This window comes from Neodiprion fabricii, chromosome 3 (genome assembly GCF_021155785.1).
Source record: "Neodiprion fabricii isolate iyNeoFabr1 chromosome 3, iyNeoFabr1.1, whole genome shotgun sequence".
Classification (NCBI taxonomy): Eukaryota; Metazoa; Arthropoda; class Insecta; order Hymenoptera; family Diprionidae; genus Neodiprion; species Neodiprion fabricii.
The window spans coordinates 24,120,663-24,141,251 of record NC_060241.1 but is presented as its reverse complement, the minus strand read 5'-3'; the positions used below and the strand labels follow the sequence as shown (position 1 = coordinate 24,141,251).

The 20,589-nt window shown below is 40.7% G+C and overlaps 1 protein-coding gene across 8 annotated transcripts in view; it reads left to right on the top strand.

Annotated features, from left to right (window-relative positions):
• Positions 1–20,589, top strand: part of LOC124178064 — a 133,968-nt gene that overhangs the window by 95,967 nt on the left and 17,412 nt on the right. For 4 of the 8 annotated variants that reach the window (XM_046561159.1, XM_046561162.1, XM_046561164.1 and 1 more), the window contains exon 3: positions 1,303–1,329. The exons of the other annotated variants lie outside the window; for them this stretch is intronic. In XM_046561159.1, coding sequence (XP_046417115.1) covers positions 1,303–1,329 — 27 coding nt within the window. The remainder of the gene's footprint in view (positions 1–1,302; positions 1,330–20,589) is intronic. 8 annotated transcript variants of the gene reach the window in all.

Below are 20,589 nucleotides of genomic sequence, written 5' to 3'. Positions count from 1 at the left end.
TTCCTTTCATTTTCTTTCACTATTTCTCCGGGTCCTTGAGTGTAAAAGTGATGCGCAACGCTGCTTACAAATCTCTTCACTTCCGCCCGCACACGGCCATCAAAAGAAACTTCATGCTCTTTGAGCTTGTAAGGTGGCGTGAAAGTAGCTGCAATTAATATATCTCACGAGTTAACAACTTCCTTTTTTTTTTTGTCTCTTCATTAAAGGGAACTGTAATGTACAGACGACCAACCAGTTGAAGTAATGCGGATTTCTTAAGAGCTGTCGAGAAAATAATCAAAGTATATGTATACGAAAAGCGGAACAGCTTGGCTGTGTGCGCGTCAAATTTCATAATGGGAACGGACTCGCGAATTTCTACTCTTGAGTGAAAGACCAAACTTGGTATAGCTTAAATTTGAATGACTGGATGTGAAACTAGCAGAATAATATTTCCCGTCAATGTAAAATTGACGCATTAGTATTTAGCTGTTACAAAATACTTGAATCTATTCCGTCAAACATACTCTTTCGTAAATTCCTAAATTGCCTCTACGATTTCGTTCACCCAAAATCAATCGTAAGTATCGCCAAACGAGTAAATGATTCACCAATGTTGAAATAATTTGGACGTATATTTGTACAATTTTCAAGGCAATCGGATTACCACTGAGAAATTTATCCGCCAATACTTCTGGCTGTAAGAAATGTATGAAACGAAAAGGTTATTCTTTGATTTGTTGGTAAATAATTCAAACTTACCGATCCCCGGCTAGCCCACTGGCCGTTAAAATACAGTCGCCGAGAGTTTACGTAGGTACGTATATCGATTGGCGTTAGTTCCTCATCTATAGTCGGTTTATATAGCTGCCAGGTGCTGACGATAAAATACAATATTGGCAGCGAAGAGAATCTTGTAATGCTAAACCTGCTCCAGACACCAGAAAAATTTGCCGAACACATTAAATAGTGGAACGTATACGCTAGTTTCGAAATCTTTCTGAGAACTGTCGGGCTGTAGCGTTTTTCATAAAGTTGCCCCGTCTATTCAGGTAATTTCGAGTCCATGCTGACTTCTTGGACAAGTTGGTTTAATCGATGCTCAAATTTTTTAACGAACATGTCTGCGTGCCTATGCCGCAGGGGTGAGTATTCGTTTATTCGAAAGTTAGACACATCGCACGAATTGTCCCCAAGTACAATTGGCAGGACCAAATGCAGCATCGAGGCAGAGAGAACATTTGATGATACCGATCTATGTGCAGAGTGCGTTTGACTTCCGACGGCGATATTTTTAACCATTTCATTTTCTTGTTTCAGATTCCTTGCAATTGTTTTCACAACTCGGTGAGTCTTTATTAAAACCCAGCACGTTTTTCTTAACGGCATGAGGGTCCGAGACCCATCAAAATTTTAACAATATCCGTGGGTCGGAGATGGTACTAATACTCGTTCTTAGTAAACGTCACTAAAAATGGAAGGTGTATTATTGTTTTCTAACCTTGTACAAGCAATAACATTTGGGTTGTTTAGACAGGCATGGGCACTGAGGCGTTGTATTTATTGTGAGTGATGGTGCTCGACAAATTAAGGAGTGTATCCCGTGCGTTGTCAGCCTGTCACATTACGCAAAGCTACGCATCAGTGATGTGAACGCTAAACAATGTTGTAAGTTACGCGCCATTCGATCCCCTGGCACGATTGTAAGTTCGTCGATATTGTTCCAAAAGAAGTTTTTCGCTCAGGCGACAGATTCAGGATGAAGTTTTGGAACCTTCGGTGGCTTTCATTTTCCAAGGCAAACGTTGAGCATTGATGACGATTTCAGAGGAGAATCTTCATACGCTTATCTAGTGCTCGCCACATTTCGTTAACAGGTATAGTCGGATACATTTTGCGCCTTGTCCGTATAATACAGCTTTGAAATTCAACTCAAATCTTACTTTCACCCGAGACAGTTATATCGAGATCCCATTTAATCCGATTTCGTAATCCCCCTTGCTCAAATCCTAAGGTCATTTTATGTCATTCTCATCTAACGTAGGTATACATCCGACATCTATTAAAGTTTGTATGTCATTCGAAATAGACGTCATAGCGCACTGTAAGGTTCCAGAAGAATGATTACAACGGACCGATGGAAAACTCCCTGGTAATATGACCATCGCAGAGTCGCCGAAGGTTAAAAGTTGAATAGACTTCGCAGATTGAATGTAGTCGGACTGACTGTCAGGCAGGCTGAATTTACCTTCAAATCCCCGGGAACTTTCTACCTATATGGAAAGGTATTACGGAATACAATACAAACTTTCGTTGATAGCTAGTCGTGTCAGGTCAGTATAGTCACCTATGTACTTCGAGTTTCTGACGCAGGTAGATTGCAGATAAGTTACGACCAACGAACGAACCCGGTGCCTTTACGGCTCGGTAAGAATTTTAACTGCTGCAAACGGTGACATGTATGCATTATGTATGTGTACTGCATATATATCTACGCGTGGCTATGTATATATATATATATATACACCACACCACGCCTATCTCTAGGACACGCATCAACGATTATTCATGCAGACACGGCAGTCGCTCAGACAGTAAAATGTCACATCGTTGGAGAGCGAACCTTTTAAATTGGTACACTCATCTATATTGTCCGTGCTCTCAACCGCCGAACATTTAATTGTCTAATTTCAATTCATAGATTCTGCGACGTAGCAGCAAGCCAACGCTGATTCTTCGCTGTGTCATCATCACGCAATTTCCGGTTGAACCCTTTCGGTCTTTGGCTTGTTCTAAGCGAAACTTGGACTAAAGTTTGTGGGACAATATCTTATGCAATTTCTACTTTTGACCGTTGCGTTGATGCAAAATTAGTGCTAACGATGTTTATACGGTATTTCTACATTTTGTGTGCTTGAAAATGTTGGCATGCAGCGCCATAGGCGAAGTGATAAGTCTCTTGAAAGGTCCCGTGTACAATATAGAATAGTAGATACCTAACTGAACTTTGCTTTAAACTGTTATGAAATTAAATTGGTACTCGTTCAACGCGATTCTTTTATTTTTGCATATTGGCGACGAAAAATCTGAAAAAAAACAACATTCAGAAGTTTCGATTCATCCAGTAAACACTTCGCAATTATTCAGACTCAATTCCAGTGATTTCACAGTTCGTTGTCGCATCATGACCCACTTCACCTTTTACTATCATGCGCCACATAACTAACTGTAATCGTCGGTGATTCATTTGCTGAAGTGACCGCTATTTTTGCCAAATGTCGTTCGAGTTTGCAATATACGTATAATGAGATGTAGCGATGAAAATATTGAAGGAAAAAAAGCAAATTAACGCCTTAGAAAATGACTAACGCCTTTGGTTACACTGCAGTTCTATACAATCTACTTCCAGTTTCAAACATCCATTCATCATCGTTCAATTCTCTAAGGAGCATTATGTTACCCACTGCGTCAATTTCGACTTTGCACACAGGTAAACAGACTATTCGTCACTTACGTTAATACATGAATCATCAATGGGAATAAGTTTTTAAACTAAACAATTGCGTTACAGGTACTTACAGATTCAAGCCTCGGAAAGGTAACACATGTATTACAATACAGTGCATTACGCGACGTTGAATAGCTTTGAAGAAGACACTAGTTTGTTAGCTTTCGGACAGAGAATATGGTTCTTTCTTTCTACCGCTAACCACCGTTCATTACACTCGACAAGCGTAATCTCATTTTTTTTCTTCCGTTCTCGTATTACGCACGATTGCATACAATATGCCCGCGATTCATGTAGCCAAGCACCATCCTGCTCGGAACGGTGAGGACGATGGGGATGAAAACACGAAGCAAAATAGCGATCTCGGTATCACCGCGCAGCGGAGCCAGCCATTTAGAATCATAATTGAGAACGTGCCTCGCGAGACAAGAAGAAGAAGTTTGAAACCAGAATTTTCAGAGTGCAATAACCTTCGTGAAATGTAAAGACAATAACATTACGGACGTTGCAGTGATTGGCGAAATACTTTATTCTCGCAAAACGTCTCGTTCGAATTTCACATCGTAGATCATCCACGCCTTTGAAACTACCCGCAAGCTCTGAACACGTGCAATGTGTCGCAGATGCATTACAGACGCTGACTCTTGCCTAGATCCGATAACCGTTGCTATGCATATAAGTCAGCGTGATGAGCACACGCCAAGTAATTGAATACCTGCTGTCTGTGCAGGCTTGCGAAGTACTAGGCGTATCGGGCCCCAAGGCCCACGCGCGGACACGTGCCGTCCTTTGAGGTCGTGGAATAAACCGCTGAGCAAAGCGCGTTTGGTAATTTGAACGAAAGATTTAGGTATAATATTTTACGAACGCTAGCGAGTCTTGTGTCTTGTGCAACCTGCAGTTTAACCTTATTTCGTTGCATTGAAATATTAATTGAAGCTTTTCAAAAAGCCTTCGACAACGTCAATGTCACCATGAAAATATTCAAGCACACTTTATTTTTGTCTACGAACCCTTGAGTATCTCTTGTTTTCGCAGTCATTTTACTCTTTTCATCCTGACAACGTAATTGAACAAATTGTGATCAGCGTGTCAAACGGCTGTGACGCAAACAACAATTATACAATGTTTGTTGAAGTTTAAGTAGCTGCATATGTGTGTTTGCGTATTGTCATAATCTACGGCTCGGTTGCGAACTCGTTGCGTTTACATCTGTCGTTCGGTAGGATATTTTCCTGTCACAGAATTTCGCTCTTTTCAGTTCCCATTTGACGAAGAAATCGATGAAGTTGTCATATTTTCAACAAGTAAAATAAGGAATTGAAAATGATAATGAGATATGAAATTTGTAGTCGGACTTTCGTTGTACACAATATTCACACTCGTATATTTAGAAATAACAACAAACAGATCTTGGTCAGTCTACGTAAAATATTTCCTGTAAAATAACAGAGGAACTGACCTCTGTTTGGTTATCGCAATCAATTAACATAATTCGATCGTACCGCAAAGAGTGTTCCGAACAATGTCTATTGTCCGTATTATAACCATCGCCAGAGAAGATCAAAGTTGAATCCTACAGGGTATCAGAACGCTACTCGTCTTTTTTCGTTTTTTCGTGCATTAATTACCTGGCTACTGAAAAAGTGATAAGCCACTGCGTCTCGCTTCAAGTGTTAAATCACTGTAAGCATTGACTCATTCTGTCAGAGGGCCAATATTTCCCCTCTAGAAAATATGTAAACAACAACTTGAGAATGATCGCCTTAATTGCGTACCCAATTACTCACCTGCTATATTTATGAATTTTCTACAATCGCTGACAAATCGACGGGAAGTTTTATTCCATAGCGAACCGTTCGAGCTTATGATTAGTGGAAAAACCTACACCGGAAATTGCCTGTTCTCGCTCGTTAGCGAAGTACTCACTGCATTCGAAACCACGGTGATATCCGAACCACCAATGGAGACCTTATTGTGTCAGGTGGTAACACGTGATTCCGTCACGGAAATGGAAAAAAACTCGAACCTGTCATGCGCGCTTGAAAGAAGAAAATTATGTATTCTTTTTACGATGAAACTGTAATTACAGTTACAAAATCCTACACTAATTGATTTTTGTACCATTGACTCATGTTTGCAAGAAGAAAATGAATTACTCTTGAGTAAATGAAATTTTCATTTGTCACGACGAGTTAAATCCGCTAAAAAGTTTCCCCAAATGTTTTGAACGTTTCCGCATGATGAATTGTTTACAAGAATTACTTATTCGAACAGAATAATTCATTCCGATGATTCACCAAGTCTGGAGTTACGGCGATACTTGGCGAAGCAATTATCATCTCAATTCTAATTAGCTTCTCGTATTTTCTACTTTACCTGAGTATTTTTTTTTAACGGAACTGTTTACTTGAATGTTCATATTCTAAACCGTAATTTTTCCGTACAGATATCCCGGAATTTGTTTATATATTTATCGGTCGGTGCCGGTGTGTCGACAAGTTTCGTCGAATCTTTTCTCTTTCTAGGCGTGAGACTATTTCATTGCCAGAACACCAACCAGTAAATTATGATTTTTAGAACTCCTACGACCTATCATCGAACGTATTACCTGTATAAAATGGTCTTGGAGTAATATGTACCACAGCAATCCACCTATATCACAGACATGAGTTCCAGTCGTGACAAAAACAGTAAATATCCATAATTTGCAGTAAATCATTCCTGATTCTGGCCGGAATGAACACAGTATATGGCATAACATGATGTTCACCGGTTAATATCGTGACAATAAAGAAACAGAGGATTGAACAAAGTTCTTGGAGAGTTATTATAATAGAGTCGATAAAAGTTTGAACAGAGACCTCTACTTTTCTGCCGTATGCACAAAAAAGAAAAAAAAACACAACTAAATAAATAAATAACAGCAACAACAACAATAGCTTTTGAACTCTCCGATATAATGCCGTTGGAATAATGCCGGGGACACGGTTTCCGGTCAAAGGAACACTGGATACCGGTCGTCTTGTGACACCTGAAACACATGGCGTGACATTCCTATTAGCGATCACATTAACATAGTAGACTCGTCGCATATGCACAGTTCCGTTTCCTGTTTTAAGCTTGAAAAACATTCTCGTGTTATCGATAAGTTGTGGGAATGCTATGGGCTCATCCAATAATTGAATACCCTAATCCAGAAATATACGAATTGCCTCACGACAAAGTCCATTGGGAGCGGAAAATGGTACCGATCGCGGCAAGTCTGTTTTAAGCCTACGCTATCAAACTAACGCTCACTGACATCAGAAAATTTTGCGCAGCATTTCGACCAAATATCTTTTTCATTCGCAAACAATGGATTATAAAATTATCTCGGCATACAAGTGGATATTCGAATCAGCTTCAGGTTATCGCTTAATATTTTAACGTGGCAAAAAGAGACCCGTTCTATCACTTATGCTTCGCATGCATCATAATGCCTGATTTCTTTCACGCACGTCTTTGTACATCCGACACTGTTCTCAATTCGCGTTTAACCACAGTTCGCCATATACCGGTGGTTCTCTTCATTTCCTTCACATTTCTTTCATTCATTTTTTTTCATAATTCAACACTCAAATCCTGTCTTGCAAACGAATTTATCTCGAGCTCGGCTGGAAAATATCCTTGAATTGAGTCTGAATAACGAATTTACTTGTTTATCCATCGCGATTTACCGTTTGTGCAGGGCGTAGAGAGTTGCGTGCACTCGTTTAAATAATGCAACAGAATTATAAGCTATTTTGCAAATGCATGCGTAGTTAACAACCTTGACTCATCTTACTCTTCGCATTTCATTCACTGAATTCCGACTCTCAATTTTTTTGTCCCAGCGGCTTCTTACACTCTCGCAGATATGCAGCTCGGCTCTCTGTCCGTGGATGAATAATCTATGAATAAATTACCGAGATACCGCTGATCCTTGTTTCAAGATGCGATTTATAACTGGAGCGCGTAATAGTCGGAAACTGGGGGATCAAGGAAAAAAACGTAACAGTTTGCTAAGAAAATATGACTAGCTTGTGATACTTTCTTACTGTTCATACACTAAAAATAATCACATGCTGACCACATGCACACCGGTAAAGATAAGTTATCTTTAGCCAGCAGTAACCTTCGCCTAAAGTTGGCTTTCCCTGTATCGCTGCTCCTCTCATTCGTCTATATGCCAATGGCCATGATTTGGTATTTCCTTGTAGCAACGCCAACTCGAAAGACTCCTCGTCGAAGCTGTATACCTCGCGCAATGTTGCGAATTGTGGTAATGTGGTAATAGCTCGACGCCCGCTGTTATGTTGATTATTAATCAGGGTGGCCTTTCCTCGAAAGGTTGCCCGTGTGATTGTCTATGGTTTTATTGTACGCCTAGACGATTTCTTATTCCCTATATCGCGGGGGCGTCCCCAAGAACACAGCGGTCGAACGTCTAGCCGTGCGTCTGCGCTCCATGCCATAGTCGCCAGTAGCCTATTTTCAGCAGCGTTGGTAAGATTTATTCCCTAGCGCGAATTTGCTATTCGAAAATCCCATGAGAAACAATTTATATCTGGAAGCAGCGCTGAGTGTGCACGCTCGTTCACGTGTGGTGGTATTCAAACGTCTCACAGAGAATTAAAATATACAGGGATCTTCTAACAGCTGGCAGAGCGTGCATTCACTTCTCCGGTTCCTGAATTCCAATCGTGCAAATCTGTGAGTAAAAGTCCGAGGCTGACGAGAAAAGAGCATGTAGGTATGGACTTGACGGTCGCCTTGTGTCTACTGACCTTTCAAACAGCCGAACAGAGGCAGGTCGTGAATTCGATTGGTCACTTTGTTACTCGGACAAGATACCCAAATCTAAGATCATCCAGTTTATCGACCGACTCGCCATTCCGCTTATACCTATAAACAGGATCAGAGGTTTTCACTAGGTAAATTTGTCCACGATGTGCGGATGAAAATTAACCAATTTCTGAAAATCATCGTTCGTTATTCTAACCGAACTGCCGGATAATTTATCCAACCATTTCTTGAACTGCTGGCAAAATATTTACCTGTATAAAGATGTTGAACGTGAGCAGACTCCGCGCTCCCTCTCTCTCTCTCTCTCTCTAAAGTTTATTATAAGCTACTTATTTCAACAACGTACTATCGACCGTATTATACACTGGAAAGAAAAATTGATAAACCAGCTTTTCCAAAGTCCGACGCACCGCCGTCGGATCAGCATGATTTTATAATAATAACTGTCAATATTATCCGTACAATATTGATTCTCATCACCGCGCAGATAATTGCATGATTTAATCGATGTAGGCGCAAATCGAGGTTGGATTGAATTTCGCAATAAGAGAGGCTGGAAATAGCTGACACTGTAAAGAGTCAAGTAGCCACACGAGTAATTCACCATCTGACGTAGAAGCCTCGGCCCGAGAAAAGGTCTAACAATAAGTAAAATTCACGCAATGACAATTGATTGTTGAACCGCTTAATTTCTTGCTCTATAGTTCTCAATGAAGTCCATCAATCCACATTGCCATCTGCCTGTTTAAGCAGCGTGGATATTACCTATAGGTATTTATTTCCTAATACGTGCTTCTAGTTCGCGGTGGCCTTGGTGGACACGAATTCATTGTACGCAAAAAGAGACGAAATTCTCACAGTCGGAGTCACGAGCTCAGGTGTCTCAGGTGTAATTGCTTTGCATAGTACGTATATTACGCTTACTCTATAATGTATACTAATTGCTGAATTTTTCATGAAAGTGCGACGCGTCTAAGCCCATATAAACAAACGCATAGGTTAAATATTTGTCAATGAATTGTACGAATGACTAATGGTGAAAAGAACTTTCTGGACTTGTTAAATAATTTGCCAGTTGAGCTTATATTGTTTTTTTTTTTTTTATGTGTTTTGTACCTCTCTTCTCACCCTACTTCATGTCCCAAATATCGCATTCGATATACTGTATGCAAACATTTTTCTGGTTTTTTCGAATCTCCGATCAGTTTGGAACTTTTAACTCGATTCTAGACAATTCTTCTCATCGATTGGTTGCCAGTGCAGGTAAAAATTCAAAGTTTTTTTTATACAAGAGAGAAATGTTATGCCCGTCTGAACAAATTTCATAAAATGGTAAACAATTCCCAACCGCGTTTCATGTAATTATTTTCAAGGAGAAGTAAATAAAAATCATAAGTGCAAAGTTACTGTAATAACATGGAGAAAAACGTTGTTTGAAAAAGAACCTAGACATTCCTCGAAAAATATTCAAAATCGTTAAATAATCTGTACAGTTTTTCTACATCAGTAATATTTGTTTTTAAGAAAATAAATAAAATCCTGGTAAATTCCGATCGAGTGGTAATTCTGACTTGGTGGCAACGGTTACAATTTATTCACGGCGAGCACGGTATCATAACGATTTATAATACTAAATATACGTGAGAAACAATGATTTTACACTTTAATAAGCAAACAGTATTCGCTTCTTCAATCGAATTAATGTCAATACAAAGATTACAGCCAGCAGACATGGCGCAAAAAATCATGAAAAATGGCTTGTAGACGTCGTAACAAAAAAAAGAAAAGTGCTAACAGAGGTCTTCCAGAGGTTTGTCAAATCTGTAAAATAACCTTACGTGAAGTTGCAACGACGGAAGAAGGGAACTTATGCAAACCGTGTCTATACGTGATGAAAGTTTGCGATATTGAAGCGAATTTTTGCACGTGTCCTAAATTACATTGTTACAATTTTTGGGATTTCCCTCACAGTCACATATTTCACATATTATACTGGTAGTAGGTCCGAGAAATAGACCCTGAAACGTGGTCCGGAATGGGAATTACCCGGTTGAAACGTCGTCGGGATTTCAGGCTATATGTATAAATAGATGTAATTCTCAGAATGAAAGTATGTACGTTGTTATGGATTTATTGATTATCGTTATATTCAAATCAGTTACGCATGTCACTATCAGAGATTGCCGTCGTGACGTAATAATGCGGGAACTGCTGGACCGGTTACAATCTTCGTACGTAAGGAATTTTTGTATACGCAGAAGGAGTGCTCAAGGAAGTCCCAAACCTCGAGTCGACTATATTTAACAAAAACACTCCTGCAAGGATTATTATACACGGCAGAAGGTTGCCGTCTGCCGTGACGTTCGCATATATATATATATACGATGAGAGGTTGAAGAATATAAAATAAAAACGCAATCGTTGAAAGTGAACGGTCGTCGTTTTCTACGTCACATCGCCTCGGTCTATTCTCGGACTGACGTTTTAAGAATCGGTTATAACATTTTCAATTTCGTTCCAATACTTGTCTATTCTTACGAACGGATGTGCGCAAATCATCATTCGGTGATCCCCAGTACATAGTTACAGACGAATTACCGCCTTGGGGTTGGAAACCCCAAGCCGATAAATTGCAATACCTCATTAGCGCATTGTGAAGTGTACCGTTATTTCGGTTAACTTCCATACGTTAAGATCACCATTTGCTCGAAACTTTTTCTCTCTGATTGTGAATCACGGTTAGTAAACGTAGATAGGTACCTCTGTATTTGTGTATATTGCGTGTATGCAACACGCACGCGCGAATTTCTCCTCGTATAACTTCGTTGAGAAATATCTAAAGAGACTTTCTTCACGGTCCATTGCGACGTGCCGTTTCAATATACACTGCATTTGCCACCACGGACATGTAATTACGGCTTAAAATTATTTACCTGCGATTTTATCCAAGCAATTATCCACCTGCACACATTATACAACACGTTTCATAAATGGACTCTATCGCGGGATGTTCCAAGTGATTGGTTTTTTTTTTTTATTATTATTTTCCGCTAGCTGCGTGCTGCAAATTGCAGCAAAACACAGAAGCAAGTCTTCGGGTGTAGCTGTCATAAAACGTACCAAGAGTGCTTTGCCGATACAGAGCCCGTTAATAGATCGAGCGTAAACGGAACCCGAGGGTAAAAAGTGGTCGAGAATTAAACACGTCTGGAAGTTCACCCGACGATTTACCGGTTACGCCTTATGCAGAACCGTTCGTACAATTCACCATCGATGTTTTTCCCAGGCCGGGGATTCCCCCCCAACCACCATGCATCCTTCAAGTAGGGTAATTAACTCTCTCGCCCCTTTTCTGCAGCAGATATTATATTATATCGGGGGGCGGCGTCGAGTCTCCTCCCAGCATCTCATGCAGCAGGTTATTTCTACGCACGTGATCCAGTATTACGGTCAATCCTCCACGGATGGCATTCTATAAATAAACCTATAAGCTACTCCCGGTACAGTCAGAGCCATGAACCCGGTTCAAATGCAGAGCTCCCCGCTTCTGCGACTCGCCCTAATTTATACTTATATATCTACCGCACATAATCCCGGACGATCTTAATTTCCCCAACTTTTTAATCTCCGAAGAACTTTGCGTTACGTTGCTTTTACGATCGTAAAAATCGTTCGGACGCAGTCATCGCTTATGGCAGCGTACCAAAAGGTACTGGCCCACGGTTATTCGCATCGCATTCGCTATTGAAAATAAAAAATTGATCATACACTGTATTCTCGGCTGGCTTGAGTCGAACCTAACGTATTTATTCAACGGAATGGTTGACCTCGACTTTTCGCCTGCAGAGACGGAAGTGGAATAGTCGTCATGTTGACGGTGGAATTGGGTTCAGCTTTCAAATTATAGCTCGATGTATTATCAATTAGGTCATTGGATGGTCGGCCGTAATCGTTACAGAGTATTAATCCGTGTCACAGAAATAGAGTATCGCAATTTTAATTCTACACCACGCCAAGTTTTATTGCTATAAATTATTGCAGATGAACGGAAATAGATTTTCTCATCTGACAAAAGGACGCTTCATTCTCTATTTGACCTACTTCGATTTTACGAATTTTAATCGGAACAGTAATTACGATCACGCTCGGACTCGAATTCAAAACACACTTTCGATCCCAATACGACTTTGATTTTCGGGTCATCTGTTCACCCACGTATTTTCCGCTTATGTTTCTTGAGAAACGTCCAACTTCTCCTAACAATTATCAAGTAATGACTGAGATTACAATTTTCCTTGAATCTTTTGATCGATGCAGAGAATCGTACATGGAGAAACAAAAAAATTTATTCATCCAAAACTGGTTCCCAGACTTCCATTAGAATATACTGTGTTGTACGTGCTCCGTATCTGAGATGATGTCACGACGCATGATTCCTCAAACTTTATTTGATACTCTTGGAAAATATCCGTTCCGAAAAGTTTTCCGGACATTAACACGTGCTTATAAATAGGCCGTCGAACTTTTTCGAACAATTTTTATCCCCTGACGTAGCCTCAGCGGCTGACGCATTCGGGGTGATCTCTCGACGTTTTTATCGCCGTTTTCACGCCGTTAACATCACGGTGTCTGATTATTTTCATCAATTATCGTCATTCACCTCCTGCGACAGGAATATTATATTCCGAGGTATATTCACGATCGAGTTTGAACTCGTTATCCAGCTTTTTTGGCGAACGATCCGTAATTACAATTGAATATACCCGGAATGAATAAACATCCACAAGATATTACAAGCTTTTATTTCAGTATGAATTGACGCGGCATGTATGACCTGCTTGACTGAGTAAATTTTGCACACAGGTTTGGCACGAGAAAATTACACGTGCGACTGTAACAATAAGCGCGTTAGAAATACGTATGATCGTTCGACTGCCCACACATGTCGAAAATAATGGCGAATCGAATCGTAAAATCTAGTGAGCTAGTAATTGTTCCAGTTTCGATGCAAATGTCAAACGTGTCGGTGGTTTTTGATTGCGAATCACCGCCGTGAAAATCATCACTTTTCGACGTCGTAGAGATTTCGTCACAAATGAAATGTTTGCAACATGCATTCTGCGCTTTCCGACGGAACTTTTAACCTTCAAATTTCAAGGTCCTACCGTCTGGCTGAAAATGTATGTAATTAGACGGTAACTGCAGTTTTTTTTTCTTTTTTTTATACATTATTATCGAGCTTAATACACAAACGCGTAATGCGAATATAATCGGCTTAATTACTCGAATGGTTGTTTCAATTACTTTTGGAAATTATACATGTAACGTGGTATACTCGTATATCTCATTCCAGTAAACACGTGATACCAGTTTATAACTGACTGTGCGAACGAACGTGCTGACAAGAAGTGAGCTCACCCTTGTAATCGTTCTCGAAGTCCTTGAGAAATCACGATCATAACGAAAAACACGTCACTGCCTGTATACGCAACAGAGCTCCATATATGCATACACCTTTGATTTTCGCTCGGGTTTTTCTTCCGTGTAATAAGAGTTTCACGTCGATTCGTTACGTTGCACCCCAGCTTTGCGAAGCCTTTATACGAGTTTTATATTATACAACTTTCCGAGCTTTTTTCACAATGGACTTATGACTAATACGGTTACACGTGGAAGATCGAGGTCGCGTACACGAAATTTGGTCGGACTCGACTCTTCGCCCACGATCGTGATATAGCATACGTGTGTGTATTGACGTTAATTGACAGGTGAAGTCTAATATTATACCCGGAAAATAGATACTGTATTGACAATCGCGAAACATTTCCTTGACCGTAATTCTAAGCCACGTAATCTTAGGACGACATCTCCGAGTGGTATACATATATACATACATATGTATGTATGTTTGTAACGTAAGAGGAGAAAATCATGGTTGTGATAACTGAAAATGACGAAACGCCGAACGCGAAGCCCTGAGTTATATTTAAAGCTCCAGCACTGGGCTAGATAAAGACTCGTAAAGGCAGTGAGAAAAACCCAACCTGCGTGTATAGACTTCGTGGGAAGAAAATTTCGTAACGAGCGCCACTGGTTGCCCACGTGATCGCACATAGTCAGACAAAGTCGGACGGTTGAACCCTGCACCGATCCCAAGCCTCGGGGAACGGCGTTTAACTATAGCCATAGCCATAGCCATAGCCATCCCTGGCCCGCTGACATGGCGCCCAATGGAAACCGTGGCAGACTGCAGAGAGGAGAGCGACAGAGACAAGGGGCAGTTCGTTCTTTGCCTCGTCGGAATAGGGTGCTGTTAAGACCTTGAATGCAGGATCGACGGAAGTCCGTCTGGAGACCTTGGTAAATGTTTCGTACAAACAGAATTATCCTAAGAATTTTGTCGTACAAGTGTATCGAAACGATACGATACGCTTGTTGTCAATTTACTCCAACTTCTTCCGTAAGACGTGGAATATTCTCTTGGATGAATATATTTTCTCGATCCTCTCTGCAGCGAACGTCAGTGCAAATGAAGAAATGGTCTCTCGAGTCCCGTTTATTCTCATTAAACGTAATGGTACGTTGGTATACCGTATATAAAATCCGGCCCCTATCCTACAACGACAAGTCCGTTTCGTTGAGTGGAATTTTTATAGAATCCGCCGCACACCCGCAACACGGGACATTGCCACCGTTCGTTGTGCACACTTACGCGAGAAATCGTGACAGCCAATATTCATCGGATCTCTTACCAACAAAGGATACGACTTACACGATACCGGGCATTCACATCTGATTCACGGTGTGCGGAGACCGTCGACACTGTATATGGAGCGTGTTCGCAAATTGACTGAAAGTACTGTCAGTACTGAAAATCTACAGTATACGTCACTTGGACTATACCATTTTCAGTACTGACAGTACTTTCGGTCAATTTCAAGTAGTCCAAGTCAATTTCAAGTAGTCCAAGTACACTTCACTTGGACTATACCATTTTCAGTACTGACAGTACTTTCGGTCAATTTCAAGTAGTCCAAGTCAATTTCAAGTAGTCCAAGTACACGTCACTTGGACTATACCATTTTCAGTACTGACAGTACTTTCAGTCAATTTCCGAACACGCCCATGGTCCTTCGAAATAACTTTGAACTGCTTAAAAAGGATATTGATGAACCGGCGTCAAGTATGCCTGGCATCCGATTTTAACGGGTACGATATCACAGGACGGACGATTGTCGGTGAGAGAAAAGGTCAGGCGACCTATGGCTGACGTACAAGGTGAATTGCATCGATGCAGGCCTCTCGAAATCCAACCTAGCCGCAGCTGAGTAAATTCAACGAGGGGTAATGCAGACCTGATCGATCTCCCGGTTACCGGGAATGGCCAGAGACAGGGTCGGGTATGTGGCCGCTTCCCAGTCTGGTTTTACCCCGACGACCGACGGATCGAAACCGCTCCGCCCAAGCCAACAACCTCTCTACTCTGTTTCACCTGTTCAACGATGTTCCACGATTTCATCCGACGCCGCCCGATACATCCCCGATTCTCAAACACCGGTATTTCCTTCTGACCGTGAAATTTTGAGGATCCTTTGTATCCACAACTCGTAGGTCTTCACCTTTGCACAGCCCTAACCTGGCTGTTACCTTGGCTCTTAAGAAAATCCGTCGGCACCACTGTAAATCTCAAGCGACAGACGAGCGGCGGCCATTCCGAGCAAACATTTTTCACATCGTGCAGTTGTTGCAGCTTTGTAAAAGCCTATGGGGCTGGGAAATGGGCTTGGGCGTTGCTTAGCGACGGTGCAGGGTAAGGGCCGCTGAAGAAGCCAGGTCCGTAAGCGAAATGAGTCTTGTCTGAAAATAGAATGCACTTACAATTTTTAAACTCTCTTCACCTGCTCGGTGCCAAGCTGCGGCTTCCAGCTTCCCTGGAACTGACGTCACTCGCTGGAAATGATTTTCAGATATGAGGTACGCTTCACTCCTGCAGGATATTCTTTGAATAAAATTTTTCTCTACGTGACGAGTTATACAATAATTGAAATGGCGATTACAATTGGTCTTAGGAGCTTTTCAACCAACGATGAATTCGTCTTCCGGCTCCTGGTCACACTCAAGTTTCAACAAGCTCTGAGAAAAGAACCGATTACCTTGTACTTGTGAACTAATACTGCGACTGATTTTTTAGTTGCGCGTCATACTCAAGTCTTCATCTATTGTAGAATACATCATTCCATTGGAGAATTTGAGAAAATGAATGAATTATTGCAAAAGAACCGAACGCATTTCCGGTACCTACTGTAAAAGTGCCCGGGAGAAAGTAAACCACCAGACGGTCCTGAGCCCGTTCGTTCTCGGTTGAACTCCTCTCCCTCGGGCGATGTCTCCGGGTTGAAAAGAGGGTACAAAACGACGTCCCGACGTTCAGACGGACGACGCCCGCCAAGCTGTACTAAAAAGGATGAGATTTAGAAGAGCGCCAGCCGGAGCCAAACCTTGGCTGTGCATATGGTCGTACAACGTATATATCCAATGGGCCTATTTCGAGTAGACCAAGAAAATTCTTTGCCCTACGCCGGTATTAGTCAGATTTTCTCGTACGTGTGTCGACCACGCTTAAATCGTGACGTAAAACCGTAATTATTACCTCGAACCACCCGAAATATATGCAAATTTAGATTTCTGGCGCCTGTGCTAATCACCGTCAAATCGTTCAAGACTCGATTATCAGAAGGCCAGCGCGTGGCATATATTATACCAACGGGGTTATAGGCCTTTTGATATTATGTACCGATAAATTCCATACACGGAGTGGATAGGAATTAGTAGATCGAGTAGGTACATTGACATTTTTCAACGGGATCAGATTCAGTAATTTTATGGACGAACGAATTTTCTTACGAAAATTTCAGTTTCAACTGCCACGTGTAGAATTCCAAAAATTCCAAGAAACAGACGGAAACTGATAAACTCTAGATATGGAGATGACACGATTTAGCAAAAATTGATAATATGTTCATCAATTATACACAATGCATAAAAATTCCGATCATCAAATAAGGTAAAGTAGTACTTTGGTCTAAAAACTTGTAAGTATAATAACTCAAAAACAATCTTAATTACGTGGCTGAATTTGTATTCTTCCGGTTTGTCAAAGTTATCTCATATACCGGCCACGTTGATTATCTTAAATTTGGTCTAATGACCGCCGGTAAACATCTGTGCTATTATTTCCAGCGATTACCTAAGCCTGTGTATAACGTCATGTGCTGAGATGCGATTTCGTGGTATAACAAACATGGGCCGATTAGCGATAATTTGAAACGTGCATGGTGGGTTTGCGGGCCAAGGAAAACAGATTCAACCTCGGACCTCAAAGTCGCGTTCTAATTGTAGCAGTGAAGCTGAAGTCGAGTGCCGAGATATTCGAACGAGTGAAAAAAAAAAAAAATTATTCCGCCCATCTAAACAGCGTTTCGGAATTGCTGGGATGTCTGCGTCTGCCGCGAGAATAGCCCTCGTTCGTTATTCCCCTCATTCAAAATTCAAAGCTTACTGAACTCGGATGGCTGAACACCGTCGAACGAACCCGTTGCAGGGCTCGACATGGATCCTGGCACTCAATCCGGGCAATATGCGAACAGAACTAAACCACAATATAATTATCGTCAAGTACATAAACAAGAACTTAACGATAAACCCTATTTCGATTAATTCCAGACCGTTCCGCTGTATCGCCAACCCGGATAAAGATCGACTGGATTTTCTTGGAAGATTATTTTTACACGCAGTGTCTACATGTCGCACGATCCAGCCTGATTTTCATTTCGTCGTATCTGCTTACGCGTCCGTATACATTAAGGTAGATGGTCGATTCGCGGTAGGCGATTTGTATACGAGAAATTTCGACGGTATCATAATATCGGTTCGAATTTATTTGTATCGGTATACGCAGAATCAGTTCAACTTTCTAGCTGCTTACCGTCCAATTCAAACTACGGTTGGTGGTAGAAAGTTGGGGGATAAATTCTTCACGCCAAGTTTAAAATGTGATATTGCGTCTTTTGTAAATTCGTTCAGAACCAGGATAAATGCAAGTTTTTTACGCCGAAGAGGTTCAGAAACCAATTTCCTTTCAATACGCAGTTGCGCGATACTTTTCCTGGTCAGGCGGAAACTTCCTCGGTTATACGTCTCTGCTCTCAGCTACAAGCACGACGTATAAAAACTAAATATTCACTTTTGCGTACCGGGATTTAACGTCACTTCGGCATGACTAAGCGGAACCCGATTAATGAGAGATTGATAGTACATATCACCGTGTAAATGATTAGAGTCAGAGTAAAGAGTTTCTCCAATACGAAGCAGCTGCTGAACGAAGACTCTGCATGATTATCAAGTGTTCACTTAGGCTGGAAATAGATTGGACATGCAAGATAATCGTCATAAGGTTCTAATAATAATATAGATAATAAGTAATCACTGGTATCAACGAAGATAGCTATCTGAATCATACTCCGTATCTCATTAAACACTTGAGATATTTCTTGAGCTTTTCTCGATCAAGTGCGAGAATAAAGGTTTTCTTGCTCAAGTTTACAGACTCGAAACGATACCAACGATTCTCTGAAACAATCTTTTGTACGTCACGAAAATTTTCAACGTATTTGCAGTAAAATTTGTAAACCCAAGGCCGAAAGCTCGGAAAGCGATTAGCTAACAATAAAGACGCACTCGTCGCTCCAGTCATTGATCGAAGAGTCGGCTAACGTAAATAATGATTTGTACAATTTTATCCCAATTGCGCATTCCGGGATATTGTGTCCGGTCCTTGTCGCGAAATTTTACAAATTTATCCGGCAATCGTGTGCGATTTTAGATGTTTACACAACACGGTGAGCAAAATTTATTAAATTACCCACCATCGAGCAACGTGTTTCTTGCGAAGATGTTATTTTGACAAATTCAAGTGGTTATTCTACGTAACCAAGAAGGAAATATAAGAGAGTACCAAGAAGTTACCTCGGAGCTATTAATACTGAGATTTATCTTGATAAATACGTATGCATATGAGTACCTGCTGGAAACTAATTAGTGGTTAAACATACCGGGAATGGAACAAACTGCTTATACGCCATGTGCGATGTTTAACCGTTTCGGAGGATCGTTCGCAGTTCTCAATCCTACCTGTGTAATGAAAAATTGCGCATCGCCTTAGGTCACGCATATCAAAAAATAGTATCACTTATTTTTCAACTCACTTTTCCAAACACAAAACGTCATAATATGTGACGCAAATCGAACACTTGCGGGCTTATGAATACTTTTGTAGCCGGTAAACTGCAGTATATATATATACGCTATATATTCTAAATATCTGCGTGCTACACGTGCGGATATTGCATTTACCTAATCTTCTCTGTTGTATGCAATGCGATTGGAGGGCAATAAATTGGTGACGGAAATAGAGCTGAAGCAAGTATTGAAGACAAAATGTCAAACGCGATTGCGTTCGATGCGTAAGTCAATAGCTGGTTCAAACTTCGCACATACGTGTATATACTTATTACAGGTACGCCAAAATTTCGCAACGTAACTCCAGAGTAGCTGAGTCATACGCTCGTTTTCTACAAGCTACTGACGAATAAGAACAATATATAAATATTTTTCAACGCGCGTCGAGCGTCGCACTGTCAGTTGCATTGCCCCGAGGCTCGTCATGTGAACATTGAAGTCCAATGCTTGACTAGACATTTAAATCGCTCTCGCATTGTTCAAGTTCACTATTGTTTTCTACAAAGTCACTGAAATAGATTTCTTTCCAGTAATCAATTCGATACTGCCAATTGTTGATCATGATCAACACCTGTACTGTGGAAATACTGCTGGATTATTTTTCGATTAAATATTTAACGATACAATCAAGATAAAAGAAAAATATTTCAGTGGAAAAACAGTCGTGTGAATAAAATGAGCCACCGTCGAATTAAGTCGAACGAAATTTACTGCGGATTTTTCAATGTTTTGAAGAGATTTCAGAAGCAGCATGGATATCTAAGTTTTTGTTTAAAATTCCAGTATTTCCGATACTTTTGTATTTTCAAAGAGAAATATAATACATTATTTGCGACAATCTATTAATGAAATTAATAAACAGTAGGTATTGATTTTTGGTCAACTAATATCCTTAATTGATTTCTGGACTCCGTCTGGCTATAGAGCGCATTCAATCGTCGTAACGTGGATAATTTATCGGAAGCAAACTGAAG